The sequence below is a fragment of the Danio rerio genome, chromosome 4 (assembly GCF_052040795.2).
Source record: "Danio rerio strain M-AB ecotype USA chromosome 4, GRCz13ab, whole genome shotgun sequence".
Classification (NCBI taxonomy): domain Eukaryota; kingdom Metazoa; phylum Chordata; class Actinopteri; order Cypriniformes; family Danionidae; genus Danio; species Danio rerio.
In genome coordinates this window covers 55,259,627-55,280,362 of record NC_141024.2, presented here as the reverse complement: position 1 = coordinate 55,280,362, position 20,736 = coordinate 55,259,627, and the positions used below count along the sequence as shown (strand labels likewise).

The window sequence follows — 20,736 nt, the reverse complement described above, 5'->3', positions numbered from 1 at the left end:
GTTGTTTTTTCACTAGTCTCCTGAGATAACATCTCCTCTTTCAGCATCTTAATCGGGCCCCGAATTGAATGAGCATACACCAGATCTGCCGGGCTATATCCTAAACTTTCCTGCACGGCTTCTCTCACAGCAAATAAAACTAGAGGTGTCCCCTCATCCCAGTCTTTACCAGTTTCAAAGCAATATTTTCTGAGCATTGATTTTAAAGTCTGATGAAATCGTTCCAAGGCTCCCTGACTTTCTGGATGGTATGCACTTGAAGTTCTGTGGGAAATCTTTAGAGTTTTCAACACTTGTTCAAATAGATTAGACATAAAATTTGTTCCTCTATCAGACTGCACAACTTTGGGCAGAGTAGTTTTGTGGCAATAAAAACACTCCCTTACCTCTCGAATTTGTGCATTTTTATTTTTCAAACGAGACTGATCTTTTTCAACAGATGGAACAGAATTTTTCTCAGTACGAGCTAACAGAAAAACATTTTTGTGGGTTAATGCGAATTCGTCAGCAGAAACAGAGGCTTGAGCCAGAGAAGTTACCTTCTGTTCATTAAGATAAATTACAACACGCTCCGGAATACAATTCTTGAACTCCTCCAAGAGAATTAATTCACGTAACGCTTGAAAATCGGAGACTTTATTCGCTGTGCACCACTTGTCAAACAATATACCTTTTTCTCTCGCAAATTCAACATAGGTCTGATTAGAATGTTTCTTATGCATTCTAAAACGCTGTCTATACGCCTCAGGTACGAGCTCATACGCTCGTAAAATTGCCGCTTTAACAACGTCGTAGTTTAAGCTGTCCTCTAAGGACAACGCAGAACATACCTCTTGTGCTTTTCCTGTTAACCTGCACTGCAACAGTAAAGGCCAAACTTCCTTAGACCACTTCAAAGCGCAAGCAATTCGTTCGAATACATTAAAATAGGAGTCAACCTCAGTCTCTCTAAATTGAGGTACAAGAGAAATATGTTTACTCACATCAAACGTCCCGACAGATGATGTCACGGCAGATGAAAGAGCCGCATTCTGCGCTAGTTGGCCAGGAGAAACAGGTGCATGCCTGGCTGCATTCAGTTCAAGCTCTCGCAACTTGATTTGCGTCTCCGACTCTATTTCAAGCCTGCGGATCTCAAGTCGCAGCTCTCTCTCAGCATGACTCTCTCGCTCACGCTCTTCTTTTTGGAGTCTCGCAATGCGAGTTTTGAGGCGCACATCACCTCCCGATTCAACCTCTGAGGGTGAAAAAGGTTCGAAGGGCGGCAAAACAGCTTTAGCTTCGTAGCCCTCCGCAACAGCTGTTTCGCTCGCTTCCTCCGCACCTATGTGAGCAGAGTCAGCAGACACATAGTCAGCGCCAGGTGAGCTTTCAGCCAGCACCAATAAACCCAGCTCCTTTAAATGTCGGACAATGACTCCTTTTATTTCACGCTTTAACTGTTGTCTACTAATTTTAATTTGGAAATGCTCAGCAATTTTTAATAAATCATCTTTTCGAAAGGTATCCAATTGTTCAACAGATGGTGCACTAACGAAACTGTTTAAATCAAACTCAGCCATACTGATATAATGCTCTAAAACTCCACGCAATCACTAATCTTCGTTCACTCAAAACTCAAAATTGATCCGCCGTCAAACACACATTGTCTCACCTCATCCCATAAAGAGATAAATTTAAATATAATCTCACCGCTGACACCAATTAAATGTTACGTGTTTTATGATGTTAAAGTGGGATGCTGTAACATTTAAGTGAGACAGGTGTAATGTGTGCGACAGATCAATAATGAGGCAAGATTCAGTAACTCTCATTTAAAGCTTTTACTCTATAATTGAATTGAAACATGTAACAATAATAAATGGGGGAGAAAAAAAACAAACAAACATTTATAATTATTATCTTTAAACAAGAACAACGAGTGTAAGCCAAATCAAAGAAATTAACAAAACAAAACAATCCTTAAATCTAATGTCTAAACTAGGCGTCAAAAAGAAACACAAATAAAAACCGAGATCTTCAGTGTGTACGACACCCGAACTAAACTAATCAAACTACAAAACTCAAAAATACACGGGTGGCAAAACACTCAAACTAATCTAACAAAACATCAATCTAAACTAAAACAAAACAAAACGGATAAGTCCGCTAAATCTTAGTTTAGAATCACACAACCATCATCATATGTTACTTAAAGCCAACAAAGTTCAACAAGCAACTCGAATTATCACAGTAACTGAGCGATCACAAAATAGACGAAGCATTTGCACAAACAAATTGCGTGGAGCACAAAGGGTACGCCGAGGCAGGGCGCACACCACACACTGGACTGACAGGGCTTTAAATACTTGTGACTCGTCCTGGGATTGGTGGAACCGGAGAGCGTCATAATGATGATGGACAGAATAATAAACCAATAAGAAACCTAGGGTTGAGCAAACGGAGAGGAGGGTGAAAAAAACAGGAAAAAAAAAACATAAATCATAACAATATATATATAAATAAATAAGGGTATTTTTAAAAGTAAAACTTCTACAAACTTATAATGCATCTGATTTGGCTATAACACCTCTCCAATCCAGTTCTGTGAATCTGAGTCCTCCATAATACACACACTTACTAATGATTCCTATTTCTTCATGATGAAGAGTACGCAAAATCTGATATGTAGTGGGGGGAAAATGGATTTGAACAAGGTTTATGATCGATCACATCAAATCATGTCGCCAATTGCTTTACGAGCTACGCCACTCACGCTGCTGTCTGCTGCGCTCTTTAGTCATGATGTCTCTGTCAGTCAAACGGTGATGGGTTGTAAATCGCTTAACTAGCTTATTCCAACGATCTGCGCTATTTACACTTATCCTAAATAGACGCTGCAAAATCTGCATTTTCCCCCCTCGCAGGGGCCCCAAGTGCATACGGGCCTCTAGGTCTATGCCCATAATGCCCATTGGTTAATTCGGCCCTGTCTGATATGAATGTAATGAAAAAGGACAAATCACATCAAAACCTCTCCCTTTCCTTGTCAAACTGTAGACAGAAATAAAATAAACACGATCTGTCTACGCTATTATTTTTTCAGACATCCAAAAAATGAACACAACCTTACAATACAACACTAGTTAGAGTATTCAGCAAGATCAGAGACTCCAGTTGTGAGCAAATAATGAACAGTTTGAAGTGTGACACAAGTAATGTTTCATTAAGTCCACTGAACACTTAAACTAATCTAACATACATTCAGCTGCTCAAAAAAGAGGCAATACAATTGATGAATAAAGTTATAGCACTAGCAAATAATTAATTATTCATAAATTCCATATGAGCTAATTGTGTTACAAAGAGACAATCAGGAGTACTGGGGCTGATGGGAAATGAAGTCCAGGAAGATAAAACACTGTGCCCTCTAGTGTTCATAAGAGAGACTGCAGCAGGTGGTGACGCTCCTTTTCCTCTGGTGTGTTTGTGTGTTCAGTGTGAGATCAGGATCCTGTGTGTCCAGCTCTGTGTCTCTGAAGAGTGACCAGTCAAAAAAATATCCACCAGACCTCAGAGAGGAAACACCATCATCTGCTGAAAGGTATTCAGTGTTTTACATTATTGCTCACTCATGGACTGTTTTGAACATATTATTTGAACAATCCAATAGAGAGAGCCCTTCCTGAATGACTTTGGTGGCTCATTAAGACATTTACAGACTCCTGGTGGCAGATTTAGTTCCTGATCTTATAATTATTTTTCATTAAATCATAATTTAATATTTCCATGTCAATTTAACACACACACATATATAGAGAGAGATGATTCAATTCAATTCAAGTTCTTCATCCTCGTTTCCTCACTTGTGGATATAAAAGATGTTTACAGCCAAAACTGTTCAGTAAATGTGTCTGAATACAGATTTGAAAAATAATCATAGCTGTTGCAGCTTTAAAGTTTTGTGTAATAATAAACTGTAAAATCAATATATTTCTGTCTACAGCTACTTTCCGAAGTCTTTCAGTTGCTGAGCTCAATAGTGACGTGTGTTTAGTGTGTGATTTCTCATCTAGATATAATATGTGACGCAGCAGTGGCACTACAGAATGTTGATTATTTTCAGTGTTTGCAAGATATATGTCTGTATTTGGGGGCAGCACAGTAGCTTAGTGGTTAGCACTGTTGCCTCACAGCAAGCAGCTCACTGGTTCAAGTCCTGGCAGGGTCAGTTGGTGTTTGTGTGTGGAGTTTGCATGTTCTCCCCGTGTTGGCGTGGGTTTCCTCCGGGTGCTCCCGTTTCCCCCACAAGTCCAAGCACATGCGCTGTAGGGGAATTGATCAACTACATTGGCATTAGTGTACGAGTGTGTGTGAATGAGTGTGTATGGGTGTTTTAAGGGCATCCGCTGTGTAAAACATTTGCTGGAATAGTTGGTGGTTCATTCTGCTGTGGCAACTCCTGATAAATAAGGAACTAAACAGAAGGAAAATGATTGAATGACTGAATATCTGTATGTGTTTGCCTGTAAATGTGTAATTACAGTAGTTTTATATGTTAACAGTGTTGAATATGAGTCAGCAGATTCAGGAGACGAGACTCACAGGAGACACAAGAGCTTCACAGACAATCTCCAGTCCATCTTCCAGGTAGGAAAAACTCATTTTGAGTCATAAAATCAGTGAAATAGCAAAAAGCTGCTTTCTAGTTATCACAACTTTTTTTTTTGCTTTTATTTGTTTATGTAATAATAATAATAATAATAATAATAATTATTATTATTATTATTATTATTATTATTATGTCTTTCTGGAATGATTTAATGTTTCTGCTTCTTCAAAGATGATGCACTAGACATGCATACCGTATCTTCATATTACATTATCTGCAGGGATTGACTTTTGAAAGTAATAGTAAATCTCTTGCAGAAAGGACACATTAAAGCATAAGCAGATCTTCATCATTCTTCATCATCTCATTCATTCATGCAGCAGCTTATTTTGAGCCATACAGAACTGTGCTTTAAAATGGTGACGGTTGAGGGAATATTATTGTAAACAGTGAGATATTTTACATGATATATAATAATGAATGTGCATTATTTATGAGTAGGGCAGAGTGATGCATTCAATATTAGCGATAATATTGGAATAATTTTGACGACGATGTAAATTTTTTTAAATATCACCCATATTGATTATTTTAATATTAAGCTCCCCTTAAGCTTTGCCGTGTGCACTGGAGGCATGAGGTGAGGGAGGGTCTTATTTAACACATTTCTGAAATGCAGGCTGGAGACGACAAACAGCACAGTAGAAACAGACGGGAGGAGATGATGAATTAGTCCCCAATAGAAACACACTCTGTAATTTCAGGATGGTCACAAAACACTCTTAAAATACTCGTCATGTGATTAGCTGGCTGATGAGCTCAGAGTTCTGCTTTGCACTCTTTTCATACAGATTTCTAAAATAAAGAGCATTTGTTTTCTAAATGAGTTTGCTCCTGAAGATTCAGCTGTTTTCTCTGACATGTTTGCCAGTCATGTTGACAGAAGACACAGAGAGAGAAACGACTCCCTGTCAGTTTTACTCATTTTACAAGAACATATAGTTTAGTTGTAATCATGAATGTACACAAATAAAAATGATAATAACCTTCAGATCTGTGTTTGTCCCATCAACATGATCAAAATGAGTATTTCAGCTCTTTTTATGGAGATTGACATCATATATCTGGTGTGCATTATTCTCTGATAATTCAACAGACCAGAGTCAATTTCTCCATATATCAGTGTAATAGACGTATAAACACAGATGGCTTGGTTAAAACAGGACTACATAGTGTGTTGGACTAGTCATTTAAACATCTTACTCAGAGACGGTGTTGTGTTTTGGTGTGATTTTTGTCTTTTGTAGCTGTGAAATATCTGAAATCATTCAGCAGTAGTGATATGTAAAGGGGCTCACACACCGCATGTGCCACTTGGCACCACACAGCGCAGCACCGCCACACACAGATTTCTATTAGGGTGCCTAGCTCTGACTCAGGACACTTCATATTCTGTTTCACCATCTGAATATTTTTATTTTAAATAACATGTGAATGTGTGCGTCTGGTGTGGGATACTTCTAGCTGTCATGTTTGTGCTGTGTCGCAGTATTTTCATTTATTGAGTATTTTGTGGATAAACAACTGTGTGTGAATGAATGTTTTGTTTAAATGTTGTTCTTCTCTTTTCTTCACTCATAGAATCTTGAGAGTAAAATGTTCAGATTACTGAAGAATGAACTGGAGAAATTTAAGAAAATCTTACAAGAAGAAAACAGACAAGAGTTTGTGAAGGAGTTTAATGAGAACAGAAGCAGTATCACAGAAGCAGCGCTTGATCTCACACTCTTCTTCCTGAAAGAGATGAAGCAAGATCAAGCTGCTGATACTCTCGTGGGTAAGAGACTCATGGATAGACCCACACGAACCTGCAGATTTCCACAGATTTATAACCTGTCATTGAGTCTATTTATTTACTTCTGTGCATTTTTATTTATTCAGTTTTTATTTAATTTCAGTAATATTGTTGCCTAATATGAAAATGTTCATATGATTTATTTACAGTGCTGTTTGTAAAGTCATATTTTCTGTCCTTTAGTAGATCTGTTATATGAGAGACTTGTGCTTTGTTTAGCAATTAAGTGGATCTAATTTGATTTGTATTGTAAAGATTCCCAAAATCATTCCACGGTAATCTGCAGATATTTTACAAAATTCTCCTCAGAAATAGCAAAAAAAATGTCTTAGTTCAGTCTGGCCCTACTCATGGCGATCTGTCAGACTGTAAGTTACAAATAAGTCAAGACTAAATCTCTCTGTTTCTTTGCTCCTGTTTAGATGAGCTGTTCTTCATTAATGAGTTTAAATGTAGTCTGAAGAAGAAATATCAAAGTGTGTTTGAAGGAATTGCTCAGCAAGGAGACTCCACACTTCTGAATAAGATCTACACAGATCTCTATATCACTCAGGGTGCGAGTGAACAGGTCAACACTGAACATGAGATCAGACAGATTGAAGCTGCTTCCAGACGTCATCAGTCACTAGAGATACAGGTTGAATGCAAACATTTGTTTGAAGCAGCTGAACAAGACGAGCAGATCAGAACTGTCCTGACAAAAGGAGTTGCTGGCATCGGGAAATCAGTCTCTGTGCAAAAGTTTGTTCTGGATTGGGCTGAAGGGAAAGAAAATCAAGACATCAGCTTCATATTTCCTCTTCCATTCAGAGAGATGAACTTAAAGGAGAATGAAAGACAAAGTTTAAAAGACCTCATAACTCAGTTTTTCCCAGAGACTAAAGGACTAAACCTTACAAGAAGCACACGATTCAAAGTCCTGTTCATCCTTGATGGATTGGATGAATGTCGTCTTCCTCTGAACTTTGCTGGTAATGAGACGTGTCGTGATGTATCTTCAGTAGTTTCTCTGGATGTTCTCCTGACGAACCTCATCAAGGGAAATCTGCTTCCTTCTGCTCTCATCTGGATCACCAGCAGACCAGCAGCTGCCAGTAAGATTCCTGCTGACTGTATCGACCGGCTGACAGAGATACGAGGATTCAATGATGCCCAAAAGGAGGAGTACTTCAGAAAGAGACTCACAGATCAGAATCAGGCCAGAGAAATCATTGATCACATTAAACAGTCAAAGAGTCTCTTTATTATGTGCCACATCCCAGTCTTCTGCTGGATTTCAGCCACTGTTCTCCAGAACATACTGAAACTGAAACACAGGGCTCATGCTGAAACACTGCAGGAATCTCCCAAGACTCTGACACAGATGTACACACACTTTCTCCGCTTTCAGATCCAGCAGAGCAGAAGAAAGTATGATGGAGAAAACACACCAGATGTCTCCTGGGATCCAAACCTCATCCTTTCACTGGGGAAACTGGCCTTCCAGCAGCTGGAAAGAAACAATGTGATCTTCTATGAGAGCGATCTGACAGACTGTGGCATTGACGTCTATAAGGCATCGGTGTACTCAGGCATGTGTACTCAGATCTTTAAGGAGGAGACGGGAATCATTCTTGGTACCATGTACTGCTTTCTTCACTTGAGCATTCAGGAGTTCATTGCAGCCCTTTATCAACATCTGATTCTAGGCAGCGACAAGAAGCATGGATTGTTTATCATACAGATTAGCAGAAATATAGGCATAACTGATTTGCTGAAGGGTGCAGTGGACAGGGCTCTGGAAAGTGAGAATGGACATCTGGACCTTTACCTTCGCTTCCTTCTTGGTCTGTCACTCCAGTCCAGTCGACAACTCTTAGGAGGCCTGTTGACACAGCAGGATGACAGAGACCAGAGCAAAGAGGAAATAATTGCCTACATCAAGCAGAAACTTGAAGGGAATCTGTCTCCAGAGAGATCCATCAATCTGTTCTACTGTCTGAATGAACTGAACGACCAAACTCTGCTGAAAGAGATTCAGTCTCACCTCAGTAGTGGACATCTGTCATCTGCTGACCTTTCACCTGCCCAGTGGTCTGCTCTGGTCTTTGTGTTGTTGACCTCAGAGGAGGAGCTGGAGGAGTTTGAGCTTCAGAAATTTCAGAGATCAGACGAGTGTCTCATCAGACTATCAGCAGTCGTCAAAACCTCCAAAAGAGCTCTGTAAGTCAAAGTGTTTCTTTTATCTGCAGAAGTCCATCTATTAGCCCAATGATGAAACTAACAGCGTGGTCAAAAGTTAAATGCATGTAAGCCTTTTCTAGTGCTTCTGAAAAACATTTTATTTATTAGAATTTATTTAAATTAGTTTTTTAGCTCTGAATTTAATCTGACTCCAATTTTAAGTGATACTAAAATTTAGCCTGTATTTCTAATTGTAAGAACGGATCACATTCATCATTTATGACTTAATTTAGAATTTTGATCTATATCTGTTCCAATTCTCTTTAGTTATGCGTTCACTAGGGATAAAACATCGCTCAGACTTTCACAGTCCAGGTTTTGCGTGTCTTGTCACAGACAGTATGTCAACATCCTAAAGTTAGTCAGAGGATGTTGAGTTAGCTAATACTTAAATATTCTGGTTGCAAATTGCTCACTAATCCAAGTTGACTAAGCCACTTCTAGACAACTTGGTAATTTCAGTGATTAGATGATTAAAGATCTCCATGCTGTTGTGTCAAAACGGCTCTGTACAGTCAAATGTGTCTCTAGAATCAAAAGTCTAACCATGTCACATCATAAAGGTAGTGCAGACTCCACGTAATCTACTGGATATAAATAATTTCAGCAGGTCGCACACCAGAAGAGTCACTCGGCGTCGCGTAGCGCCATGCATTTTAAAATTCTAAACATAGGTTTCTATCAGGGTACACACCGGCGCCGCAAGTCGGCGGCTGTCGGCAGCGCCCAGCCACGACTCAGGACGCAGTTTATATTTCAGCTGCGCCACAGAACGCCATCTGACCAGTTTCATGTTAAATATTATGTGAATGTGCGCGTCTGGTGTGTAATACTTTATACTGGCATGTGCGCGCCGTGTCGCGGCCCTTCTGGTGTGCGACCTGCTTTAGGGTGCTTTCACACTAGCACTTTCAGTCCACACCTGGGTTTGTTTGACGTCATAGTACAGTACATTTAGCTAGTGTGAACATGTTTTATGAACTCGGATGCGCACCCGTGAACCGTACCCGAGTCCGCCTGAAAGAGGTGGTCTGGGGTACGGTTCATGCGAATTCTGGTACAGTTCACTTCTGATGTGAATGCAATCGTACCAAATAACGGAAGTGAACCGCCAACTGTACAACAAACTATCGTTGTCATAACATTCGTTCGTGTATGTGTGTGTCACGTTTCGTATCTTGGTGACAAGTGTGACTGAGACAGGGCAAACACAGTGATACTCAGTGATGTTTGCTTGTCTCCTCCAAAAACAGCTCCTGCAGACACTGTGTGATGTTCTGAATGTTTATAATATGTTTGCGGCAGATAGACGCAAGTCGCTTACTGTATATCCAAAACCAAACGACTCAGTAAAAGCAGAATGACCATGATGTGAGTCGCTTGCTTGCATCACCGTCACTTAGAAATGGCCGTAAACAAAACTGCAGCTCGATGACGCAAGCGTACCTGGTTCAGAAGGAAAAAAGACAGCGTGAACACAAACCAACGGAGGAGGTGGCAAGGGCGGATAATCGAACTTGGGTACGGTCCAGGCAATTGAACCAAGTGTGAAAGCACCCTTGTTACAACCAGCTCACAGTTGCAACATTAGAGAGACAATACGGACCAGGTAAATTGAAAAGAGAAATGATTTATTAACAAAACGTATAATTAACAAAAGTATTTAAAGCAATCAAAGTCAGTATAGGTGAAAGTCAGTAGTGAAAAGCATGTGTATGGAAGTGTACTGAGCTCATGATCCAAACACAAAAATAAATCAAAAGCGCCAAGCAGAGACGTCCGGCTAATCGAGCTCTCTCAGACAGAATGCCGGACTCACACAAACCACACACAATGAGTCTCAGGTGGGATGACCCACCCACCAATCTGCAATCATCACGCAGAATCTGCAAATAACAAACACACATACAAACAGGTCCCACATGGGACCTAACATCTCCCCCCCTAAAAAAAGAAATATATAAATGCCACAAATACCAATAATTTCTCTTCAATGTTCAATCTATTTTTTCCCTATTTGGTTCTCTTTAAACATTAGTACTGCTTAAATTCTTAGGATGAAACGGTATAAAGTAAAGCTACAGTTTGGCATACTCCTGCCCCATCTCCTCTCCTCCAGGAAACCGGATCCTGAAAGCATTTAAGAAAAAGAAGAGACACAACAAGACTACCACCAAACAAGAAACTTACCCACTCAGTCACATCACTCAGAATGAGCTCGAGACAAACAGTCAGCAAACACATTGTCCGTACCCCTTATGTGTTTAATTAACAAATTGTAGGGTTGTAAAAACAAAACCCACCGCATCAATCTCTGACTGGGATTTTCCAGTGTATGTTGAAAAGTTAACGGATTATGATCTGAAAAAACAACAACTTGAGAACCACCTCCCAAATAAACTTCAAAATATTGGAGTGTCTATATTAAAGCAAGTGTCTCTTTCTCAATAACAGAGTAGTTTACCTGATAGGAGTTAAATTTCCTTGAGAAATAACAAACTGGGTGGTCCACACCATCCAAACCAGTTTGCAAAAGAACTGCACCTGCCCCAATCTGACTCGCATCCACCTGAATCATAAATGGCTTGTCAAACTGCGGTGCAACAAGAACTGGATTTGAGGAAAGCAGAAGTTTAACATTGTTAAATGCTTGCTGGCAACCAGAGGACCAAACGAATGGAACAGACGCTTTTAATAGACTTGTTAATGGGGCTACTACAGAAGAAAAATTTGGGCAAAACCCTCGATAATAGCCCGCCATTCCCAAAAAACGCATTAAATCCTTTTTTGTAGATGGGATGGGGAACCCCTCAATTTTTCCGCACCTTCTCTTTCAAGGGACGCACGTAACCATGTCCGACTTCCCTTCCCAAATAGAACACAGTAGCCTTGGCAAACTCGCACTTTGCCAAATTTACTGTGAGTTTCGCCTCCAATAACCGCAAAAATAAAGCACGAACACGCTCTAGATGTTGTTCCCATGTATCGCTACAAACAACTACGTCGTCTAAATAGACTGCACAACCCGAAAGTCCTGACACAACCCGATTCATTAATCTTTGAAACGTTGCCGAAGCGTTTCGCAGTGATCTCTTGCACTCGAGGTGTTAACGAAATTTGATAATAACCCTTTAACAGGTCGAATTTACTTACGAATTTAGCAGCCCCTACTTGATCCACGCAGTCTTCGACTCTGGAAAGTGGAAAAGCATCAGGTTTAGTGATCTCATTTATCTTTCGATAATCTGTACGAAATCGATATGAATTATCAGATTTTTTTACCAATAAACAAGGTGAAGCCCAACTAGAACAAGATGGTTTTGCCAAGTTATTATCAAGCAAATACTGAACTTCAGCCTCTAACGCCTGTTGCTTTACCCGTGGCGCTCGGTAAAAACGCTGACGAACAGGTGTTGCGTCACCAACATCCACATCATGTTCGATCAAATGGGTGCGAGATGGAACATCACCAAACAAATCTGGAAATTCGTGTATCAGCTTTATTAATTCTCCCTTCTGAGAAATATTTAGATGGCGCATTAAATTCTCTAAATTAAGAAGCGTCTCTGTATTGGATAACCTCGGTTGCAGCACACAATCAGTTGGAGCCTCATCTTCATCCATCTCCTGTACAATTTCATCTGTCTGAGAAACAGTTAACACAGCAGATGTTTTACAATCAGTCTGATCACGGGAATAATATGGTTTTAACAAATTTACGTGGCACAACTGCTCACTCTTCTTTCGATCTGGGGTTGAAATAAAATAATTTAACTCAGATATGCGGCGAGTAACTATATAAGGGCCTGAAAATTTAGCTCGGAAAGGTGAAGCAGGCAAAGGCAACAGCGCAAGCACCTGATCCCCAGGAGAAAACTCACGGACTTTAGAATTACGATCAAATAACTGCTTCATTTTTTCCTGTTTCTTCTCTAAATTCTCTCGCGCTGTCTGACCCGCAAGGACCAATCTCCTCCTAAACCCATTAACGTAGTCCAAAAGACTTCTCGGCGGCTCCTCCCCCTTTAAACAATCTTTTAACAGTGCTAACGGGCCCCGAATTTTATGTGCAAATACCAAATCATTTGGGCTGAAGCCTAAACTAGACTGGATTACCTCTCTAGCTGCCAAAAGAAGCCACGGTAATCCCTCCTCCCAGTCCGATCAATTCAGTGCAATACGCACGCAGCAAACTCTTTAATGACTGATGGAAACGCTCCAGCGCGCCCTGACTTTGGGGATGGTACGCACTTGACTGCTGATGACGCACTCGCAGTTGTTTCAAGATCTCAGCAAACATTTTAGAGGAAAAATTTGTTCCTTGATCACTTTGAATGATTCGCGGTATACCAAAAATGGCAATGAGCTGGGAGAGAGCTTTAACTACAGCTTTCGTAGTAATCTTTCGTAACGGAAACGCAGCAGGGTATCGGGTATTTTGACACATAACAGTCAATAAAAATTTGCTTCCCGATCTTGAAGGTGGTAAAGGTCCCACACAGTCAATTAATAAATGCTCAAAAGGCTGCGCCATCACTGGTATGGGACACAGCGGAGCAGGTTTAAGTGACTGATTGGGCTTTCCTGTCATTTGACATACATGGCACGTTTTAATGAATTTAGAGACATCCCTCTTTAACAAAGGTCAATAAAAATGTAGCAGTATTCGATTATAAGTTTTTTTTAACACCTAGATGACCTCCAATGGGACCATGCGCTACTTCTAGAACAGCCATGCGCATTTTTGTGGGCACCACAATCTGTACTACTAGCTCACCTCCACAAATCTCACTAGAAGACATCCATTTTTGCAGTAACATCCCGTCTTGTAACAAATACCCAGCTGCTGCACTGTGCGCCTCTTCAGGGGGCAAAATAGCATCGAACAGTGGAGACAACGTAACATCCTCCTGCTGCGCAGCTATAAGCTCTGCACTAGAAAATGTAGGAAGAAGAGACAGACCAGGCAAATTACACTTTTTCAGAGGAGTTGCATTAAAATCGCCCTGCACAGATTCATCTAATTTTAATTTAGAACGAGTCACGGCACATGATGGAAAAATATGGGAATCCCCCGCAACAAAATCAGATACAGGCGGCGTAATGACAATGGGTAAAGGAGATGCGTCTGGCCACACGCGCTCTCCCGCTAGGTTGTTACCCAAGATCACGTCTACTCCACCCACTGGCAGTGATGGACGCACACCCATAGTGACCTCACCATTCACAAGCTCAGAACGCAGTACCACTCTGTGTAAAGGAACAGCCGTACAAGTAAGAGTGATGCCTTGCACCAGCACATTCTTCCCCAACCCAGACTCGGTGGAAAAAGGCAAAACAGAATTTAAAATAAAAGATTCAGAAGCTCCCATGTCATGCAAGATCTTAACGGGTACATTTTCACTCCGTCCCGGCAATAAAACGAATCCCTCTGTAACAAACGGAATATAACTCGGATTTAACTCAGGCCTTTTACATGATTCAACAAAAAACGAATCCCCTTCAAAACGAAGTTCAGGGTAAACAGTATCAGCAAGTAAAACAGATGAGCTATTTTGCGACTTTGAACCTTTATGCTTATTTTTTAGGACAGGGCATTCTTTTTTCCAATGCCCCTCCTCAAAACAATACCTGCACACAGAATCAGGAATGGGTCTTGATGGTACATGTAACATTTTCTCTGCTGTAAACTCAGGTTTTCGAATATTCGATCTCGGTTCATCAATAGGATAATTCCTACCCCTATTCATTCGATAAATCACTCACCCATCTTTTATGCGTTACCACAAAATCATCGGCTAACACGGCAGCCTCACTCGCAGTTGCTGGCTTATTCTCATTAATATAAGTGGCAATGTTTTCGGGAATAATATTCTTGAGCTGTTCAGTAAGGATCAATTTCCGCAACCCCTCAAAAGTGCGCACATTAGAGGTGGAACACCAGCGATCAAAATGTGTAGCCAATTCACGAAGGACTTCAACATGAGTTTGTCTGTCATTTTTTTTTTAAGTACGAAAACGTATGCGATACGCCTCAGGAACTAATTCAAACGCTTTAAGAACTGCAGATTTTACCTTTTCATAATTTCAACGATCTTCCACTGAAAGCGCAGTATAAGCCTCTTGAGCTCTTCCCACAAGTACTGACTGCAACATAATTGTACGGTCAGCGCTTGGCCAACCTCGTTCATCAGCTACACTTTCAAATAAAGAAAAGAAAACTTCAGGATCTTTTTCATTAAATTTTCGTAGCAACTTTAAATTGCTTACCAAGTCACCTGCTCGATTTCGTTCCCCGACGCCGTCTGCTAAGGGTCTCCCATCAGCCATGATTTTTAATCGTTCCATTTGTAACTGGTAATCTCTAGCTTGTCGATCTAATTCTAATTTTTGATCATGTTTAAGTTTCTCATATTCGATTTCACGCTGTTTTACCAACTCCTCTGCCTGTAATCTCGCCAATTCAACCTCCTTTTCTTTTAGTTCTCGATTGCGCTCCGTTGCCTGCTTGTACATTTCTTTTTCATGAGCCTGTCTCACCTCTAATAATTATTTTCGCTGTTCAAACGATAAATTACTCTCCGAAAAATCAAACTTACCCATTCCCTCATCAGCAGTCTCAGATAGCGGAATTAACACGCCACAATCAACTAATGCGCTCTTAATCAAAGCTCTCAATTCATTTTTTCGCAAACGCTTATCAATTCCCGGTAATTTATAGTTATCAACAACATCCCACAGCTGTTGCTTCGAACACAAATTTAACTTCTCCTCTGATGGAGAACTAACTAAATCTTCCAACGAAATCATCCCAAAGAATAAACTTACCCAAATGCAGTACTAATAAATACTTACGACTTACATCTAAACTTCGGACATAAGCAATCGGCTCATAATCAAATATCCCCCTAACTAACCCACATTTCCCACTAACTAAACTTAATTAACTCTTCTGTGTTTTCCCAAGAGTCAAGCCTCTTTAAGCAGCTAATACCGCTGGTGCACAGCTGAACTGTCAGCTCAGAAATGCAACCACGGCCGTGCACTTAACCCAGGAAAACACCAAAAAAAATAAATAAAAAAAAATAACCTTTCCGGGGATTTACAAAACATATTGGCTGTTTCTCAATATGCGTTCTTCAGCGGTCTTGCGTCCTCGTGTTCTCGTGCAACGTCATCATCAGCTGCCTAAGTTCAGTTCCAATACTCAAGACCGCAAGTACGGAGGACGCGTGAAACTTCCCTGATGTGTTCTTGATATCGAGGACGCACCGATGCAGACTTCAGCAGCGAGCTCGCTCTGGAAGTCCCAGAAGTCATTGCGACTGGAGGTGGGAAGCGCTGCATTTTATTTCGATTTATTATTAAAGTTCAGAGATATCACTTATTTACCTCAGGAGTTACCTAAATGAAACGGTGAAAGTAAACATTAACATGAACATCTTAATAAAGGAATAAACACATTAAGGGTGTTTGTTTGATGAAATTCGTATTAAAATTTGTTTTATTTATATTGTGTTGAGTATATTTATAATGTTTTTATGCAAAGTATATATTTTGAAGAGGGGGGAAACAATAAATCGTTGTATGAATTCTGTAATGTTTAAATAATTTCCATTTAAAACGCGTGAAGGTCACATGACCATCAGGAAGAACGCAGCATCCCATTTCTCAAAGGACGCGTTCTCTGCCCTCGCGGTCTCCTGAGTTCGTTCTTCCGAGGACACCTTGCAAGACCGGTCTCCACAAGAACGCAAGTCCATTTTCTGCGTTCTTGGAACTGAGAAACAGCCATTATGAGCCGAACTTACCTGTCCGAAGCCAAACGAACGCTCTGCTCTGCCAAAACATGCACCTGATTCTCCTTAACAATTACCGGTCCGCATGCCTCTCAATAAGACGAGCCCCCATATGTTACAACCGGCTCAAAGTTGCAACATTAGAGAGACAATATGGACCAGGTAAATTGAAAAGAGAAATGATTTATTAACAAAACGTATAATTAACAAAAGTATTTAAAGCAATCAAAGTCTGTAAGGTGAAAGTCAGTAGTGAAAAGCATGTGTATGGAAGTGTACTGAGCTCATGATCCAAACACAAAAATAAATCAAAAGCGCCAAGCAGAGACGTCCGGCTAAACGAGCTCTCTCAGACAGAATGCCGGACTCCTTATAAACCACAGACGATGAGTCTCAGGTGGGATGACCCACCCACCAATCTGCAATCATCACGCAGAATCTGCAAATAACAAACACACATACAAACAGGTCCCACATGGGACCTAACAACCCTTAATGGAGAGTAAATGTTTAGGAGAACTATCTCATAAGAAACAGCCAGTAAATTACATTGTCTATTAACGGAAATTGCACAAAAGTCAGCTATAAAATGAAACAGCACCCCAAAAGTCCTTTCTAGTGAGAGTTAAATGATCACACTGATGTTTTTTTTTTTTTTTTTTTTCCAGTCTGAAATGAATGAGTCCGCTCTGATTGGTCAGCTAATGTATTGTGCTGTGATTTGTCAATCGATTTCACGTCACCAGGAAAAGTGTCACGGCTCTACAAGCACGCGCTTTTGTGCTATCAGTCAGAGTAGCTGTTAGCCGTATCAGTGTGAGCCTGAATCAGACAGAAAATGATGCAGAGGACACAGCTGAAGCTCACGCCTGCTCTCTAAAATATCATCTGACAAGTGTCCTTCACATATATTCAGAATAAGCATGTGTGAGTCATATGAAACATTCTCATATCTTTTGCAGCATTGATTGGGCGGGTTTCATTAGCTTTTGGGCTGGAATCAGTCAGCTCCATCTGGCAACACTGATCTTTTGTGAGTTTGTTATCTGAGATGAAGGATGAATTTTAAAAAACCTGTGTTAGGAGTTTAATAAAGAGTTGGGCTATTGGAACATCTAAATGAAGCCATTTAATTGTGTTTTATAGACATTAAAACTATTAAATGCTAAACTCAGCAGATGTGCTCACTAATTAGTGAAGTTAAACCAGTCACTACAGTCAGATGTGCTTCTGTGATATATAGAATAACAGGTGAACAGCTGTAACTCATGTTAAGGGTATATTTTAATTGAGATCTATTTTATAAAATGGATATTTCTATAATACTGGTGAAAAGTGTTTAATTGCATATTTATACATAGAGAAAGATGCTATGTGCATTTATTGAATTAATTATTTTCGTTTGCCATGTCTGCGTCATGACGTCACCACGCGCTTCAGTGGGTGACGCGGCCGTGATGTGCTTTATTCATAGTAAAGACACCATTGAAGAAGCCATCTCTGGACCGCTCTCTTTTTCACCTTTTTTTTCTTTATCTTTATAAACTTCTTTACAGGTTAATGTTAATTAAGATGCACGTAACATTCTTTCGTTTATGTATAAACACTGTGTAGGGTGACATTAATGATTGATGGGTTGAATGCAGAATTGCAGATCGTTTTTTTCGACTTGAGTGTCACGAGGGTAGCATATCTGGAACACGTTAATATGAGTGCCTTGCGATTAGCGTGTTAGCCGCTACACGTGACCAAATACCAGTACTGTATGCCAACACAGTTTGTGTGTTTAAAATTGTAATGTTGTTACATGTTTGTAAGTTCTTCTAAACAGATACGTGTAGATAATTGATGTTTACAGTGCCTGAGTTATACATAATGGTTAAACAAATGAACCCTGTTGATGCCTTTTCTTTCTAATGAAGTATATCAGATACTGGATATTTAGCAGTTTGCAGGGTTTAACATGTTGACATCCTAGATTTAATGTCATGACAATGTTATATATATATATATATATTTGGAGTTTATGTGTGCATTTTTAATAGCCTTTTCAATTTATGAGAATGTGTGCTTGTTGAACTGCATAGAAAGAGAGAGTTTAGCAAATAACTTTTTGATAATATTTACGTATTTCCTTTATTCTGAATTAGTGTGTGTGAACTCATTCATGTCTACATTATGTGATCACAGGAAAGCAATAGCACTGTTATGTGTTGAGTTTTTGTTATAGTCTTATGCTTTAAAAATTCATTCATAGTAAAGACACCATTGAAGAAGCCATCTCTGCATCGCTCTCTTTTTCACTTTTTTTCTTTATCTTTATAAACTTCTTTACAGGAGTATTAGGAGTATCTTTACAACATATTGTGTTTGTCCTCTACACAGGCTACAGGGCTGTTATCTTACTGTTCGGTCCTGTGAGAGTTTGTCTTCAGCTCTACAATCCTCAAACTGTGTGCTGAGAGAGCTGGACCTGAGTAACAATGACCTGCAGGATTCAGGAGTGAAGCTTCTCTCTGATGGACTGAAGAGTCAACACTGTAAACTGGAGACACTGAGGTAAATGATTCTCCACTCTACAATAACTACAGTCAGACAGTTTCATATTGTGTTACCAAATTTGGAGCCCCTTTCAGGTAAATTGGCAGAAGGATAATAAAAAAAAAATTGCAGGGATGTGATTTTATTCGTTTCTGCACATTGATAATGATTATATGATTATATCTATGTGTTGACTCTGAATAAAAAAGACAAATCTATTTAAATGTAAGCTATCGGTGATACTTGTGGATCCAGGCTGTCTGTAGAACGAGTTTTCTCCACTGCGTCTGTCATGGGTCAGCTGGGATCAGCGCAGTCATCAGCGTCATCATCTCTGTAGAGGAACACAATGACCAATCACAGGTGTTTAAGAACTCGCTCAACAGTGCTCAAAAAGCAAACAGGATTAATAATTCAATGTCAAGTCAAGACAATGTTTATTTATAAAGCGCTTTTAAAGACAACAAGTGTATACCAAAGTGTTGAACAAGGGTGCACCATATAAACAAAGGACAAATTAAGGACACAAGACCTCACACAAGAAGACAAGACTATTGATGAACTCCAGCATAACACTGTATGACAACACTTCAGATGACTGATCTAGAGCCTGCAGCTAATCAATCTGACAGATTCTGGAGCACATTACAGCTCTAAAGAGCATTTAAATGATGAATGATCTTATACAAAACAAATACATTTATAGAGATACTATATAAGTATATCATTTCACTCACCTGGGAAACGGAGGCCACATGAACGGTTAGTGAAGTGCACACAGCATGCCATATCATCTGATTCTTGTAGGAGACAATTCCAAAAGACAACTGACTGTGTAAAGCCGCTTAAACAACACAAAAATACATCGAGTTCAGCGGCTAATCAGCCGGAATCAGCTGAGGTGAGGAGACAGCGACCAGCGAGACCTAGCTGTCACTCAAGTGGCCATGCCCTTAATTATGCAGACTTAATATAAAGGATAATAAATAAATAAAGAAAAACAGATGAGTCATAAGAAACATCACCCCCCTCACAGTTATCATGAAGGCTAATATTAGCCATATGAACCAAAACACATTTATTCTGCTGTAAAGTTGGCCATTTTAACAGTGGGCTCAATAGAAATCTGCTCTTTAAGGAGCCATGAGTAGCGGGGTTACCATGAATTGCAGTTTCAGGTACTTCTGTGTTAGCTTCATGAGGGAGAGTGGGAGATTACTGCTTGGTCATTGCTCTACTTATTTACTCAGTGCTATAGCTGAGCACCGTGCACTGTAGCACCAACTATAACAGTAAATCAACACTGCTGTAAACTATTGCTGTACACTGACATTGCAAAGAGGATTTTAACTATTTTAAGCCCTTTTAAAGATTTAATGGCTTTAAACTGTTCACCAGACTGGTCAAAAATACTAGTATTTTACCTTGTTAATAAAGGCTTTGCTGAATAATTGCAATCCTGCATTTTCAGATGGATACTGTTCTTACATGTGTGGTTTCTGTGTGGAGTTTACATGTTCTCTGTGTTTTCGTTATTTATTTTCTTTATTTCTGTTATATATGCATCTGTTTCACTTTATTTTGAAAAGTGCTTTGAGATGCAACTTTTAAAGATGCTACAGAAAATTATTGTTATCAGTTTGTTTGTTTATTAAAATAATAATAAACAAAAACTATTTTAAAAAGTATTTCCCTGTGTATGTATATATATATATATATAAACATTA

At 39.7% G+C, this 20,736-nt stretch overlaps 1 protein-coding gene and 1 long non-coding RNA gene across 3 annotated transcripts in view; one reads left to right on the top strand and one right to left on the bottom strand.

The window, feature by feature from the left end:
* Nucleotides 1-20,736, top strand: part of LOC147844949 (NLR family CARD domain-containing protein 3-like) — a 41,831-nt gene that overhangs the window by 14,952 nt on the left and 6,143 nt on the right. Inside the window, exons 4-8 of one of the 2 annotated variants that reach the window (XR_015942531.1) lie at nucleotides 3,479-3,583; nucleotides 4,545-4,629; nucleotides 6,233-6,428; nucleotides 6,869-8,942; nucleotides 9,393-10,142. Coding sequence is in view for 1 of the 2 variants with exons in the window: in XM_087248478.2 (XP_087104604.1) it covers nucleotides 3,479-3,583; nucleotides 4,545-4,629; nucleotides 6,233-6,428; nucleotides 6,869-8,648; nucleotides 18,854-19,027 (2,340 nt within the window). In the remaining variant the exon portion in view is untranslated. Of the gene's footprint in view, nucleotides 1-3,478; nucleotides 3,584-4,544; nucleotides 4,630-6,232; nucleotides 6,429-6,868; nucleotides 8,943-9,392; nucleotides 10,143-18,853; nucleotides 19,028-20,736 lie in introns of those variants that run through there. The other variant, XM_087248478.2, reaches the window with a different exon arrangement.
* Nucleotides 8,686-19,763, bottom strand: LOC141381776 (uncharacterized). Its single transcript, XR_015943029.1, has 3 exons — nucleotides 18,804-19,763; nucleotides 16,959-17,698; nucleotides 8,686-10,227 (listed from the first exon to the last, which is right to left on the bottom strand). It is a non-coding gene; the product is annotated as an uncharacterized LOC141381776 (long non-coding RNA).